At 52.2% G+C, this 1956-nt stretch overlaps 1 protein-coding gene across 1 annotated transcript; it reads right to left on the bottom strand.

The window, feature by feature from the left end:
* Positions 1 to 229: 229 nt before the first annotated feature.
* On the bottom strand, positions 230 to 970 carry LOC121839564 (proline-rich extensin-like protein EPR1). The gene has a single exon (XM_042298621.1). It carries the CDS (start codon positions 968 to 970, stop codon positions 230 to 232), a length of 741 nt encoding a protein of 246 aa, XP_042154555.1.
* Between the last annotated feature and the right edge of the window lie 986 nt (positions 971 to 1956).

Below are 1956 nucleotides of genomic sequence, written 5' to 3'. Positions count from 1 at the left end.
GGTCGGTAAATGGGATCTGTGGATGAGGTTGGTATAGGTAGGTGGATGGGGCCGGTAGATGAGGTTTGTGGATGAGGTCGGTGTAGGTAGGTGGATGGGGCCGGCAGAGGGGTCGGTATTTGGCGCCGGTAGATGGGGTCGGTAATTGGGGCCGGTAGATGGGGTCAGTAGATGGGGTCGGTAATTGGGGTCGGTAGATGGGGTCAGTAGATGGGGTCGGTAGATGGGGTCAGTAGATGGGGTCGGTAATTGGGGCCGGTAGATGGGGTCGGTGCATGGGTTCGGTAGATGGGGTCAGTATTTGGGGCCGGTATTTGGGGTCGGTAGATGGGGTCAGTAGATGGGGTCGGTATTTGGGGTCGGTAGAAGGGGCCGGTATTTGGGGTAGGTAGATGGGGTCGGTAGAAGGGGCCGGTATTTGGGGTCGGTAGATGGGGTCGGTATTTGGGGTCGGTAGAAGGGGCGGTATTTGGAGTCGGTAGATGGGGTCGGTAGATGGGGTCAGTATTTGGGGCCGGTATTTGGGGTCGGTAGATGGGGTCGGTAGATGGGGTCGGTATTTGGGGTCGGTAGATGGGGTCGGTAGATGGGGTCGGTAGATGGGGTCGGTATTTGGGGTCGGTAGATGGGGTCGGTAGATGGGGTCGGTATTTGGGGTCGGTAGATGGGGTCGGTAGATGGGGTCGGTATTTGGGGTCGGTATTTGGGGTCGGTAGAAGGGGCTGGTATTTGGGGTCGGTAGATGGGGTCGGTAGATGGGGCCGGTATTTGGGGTCGGTAGAAGGGGCCGGTATTTGGGGCCGGTAGATGGGGTCGGTAGATGGGGTCGGTAGATGGGGTCGGTATTTGGGGTCGGTAGATGGGGTCGGTATTTGGGGTCGGTAGATGGTGTTGGTAGATGGGGCAGGTAGATGAAGTCAGTGGATGGGATCGGAGGAAGAGGTAAGTGGGGGTCAGTATATGGGGTCATTAAATGGGGTAGGTTGGGACCGGTGGATGGGGTCAGTGCTTTGGTCGGTGGGAGCAGGAAAATTGGGGTCGGTAGAGGTAGGTGGATGGGTTCGTGGATGGGTATAAAATACCAGTGTTAAGGTATATAGTACCAGTGTTAAGGTATATAGTACCAGTGTTAAGGTATATAGTACCAGTGTTAAGGTCTAAAATACCAGTGTTAAGGTATATAGTACCAGTGTTAAGGTATATAGTACCAGTGTTAAGGTATATAGTACCAGTGTTAAGGTATATAGTACCAGTGTTAAGGTATATAGTACCAGTGTTAAGGTCTAAAATACCAGTGTTAAGGTATATAGTACCAGTGTTAAGGTCTAAAATACCAGTGTTAAGGTATATAGTACCAGTGTTAAGGTCTAAAATACCAGTGTTAGAGTACGAGTGTTTGGGTATAAACTATTAGTGTTAGGTTTAACACCGTGTTATCGGTGTGTTTCTGGAAATTCAATTTCTTCATGCCTGCTGAACACTTTCTGTTGCTTATGTTGCGGCAACCAAATCTGCCATCACAATTACGGAGGTGCCTCTCCTCTCCCCTTCAGACTGCCTCCTCTCTCTCACAATTACGGAGGTGCCTCTCCTCTCCCCTTCAGACTGCCTCCTCTCTCTCACAATTACAGAGGTGCCTCTCCTCTCCCCTTCAGACTGCCTCCTCTCTCTCACAATTACGGAGGTGCCTCTCCTCTCCCCTTCAGACTGCCTCCTCTCTCTCACAATTACAGAGGTGCCTCTCCTCTCCCCTTCAGACTGCCTCCTCTCTCTCACAATTACGGAGGTGCCTCTCCTCTCCCCTTCAGACTGCCTCCTCTCTCTCACAATTACGGAGGTGCCTCTCCTCTCCCCTTCAGACTACCTCCTCTCTCTCACAATTACGGAGGTGCCTCTCCTCTCCCCTTCAGACTGCCTCCTCTCTCTCACAATTACGGAGGTGCCTTGCCCAAATAT

Source organism: Oncorhynchus tshawytscha, linkage group LG16, assembly GCF_018296145.1.
Source record: "Oncorhynchus tshawytscha isolate Ot180627B linkage group LG16, Otsh_v2.0, whole genome shotgun sequence".
Lineage (NCBI taxonomy): Eukaryota > Metazoa > Chordata > Actinopteri > Salmoniformes > Salmonidae > Oncorhynchus > Oncorhynchus tshawytscha.
Note: the sequence above shows the minus strand (reverse complement) of the source record. Positions and strands in the feature narration are given on the sequence as shown.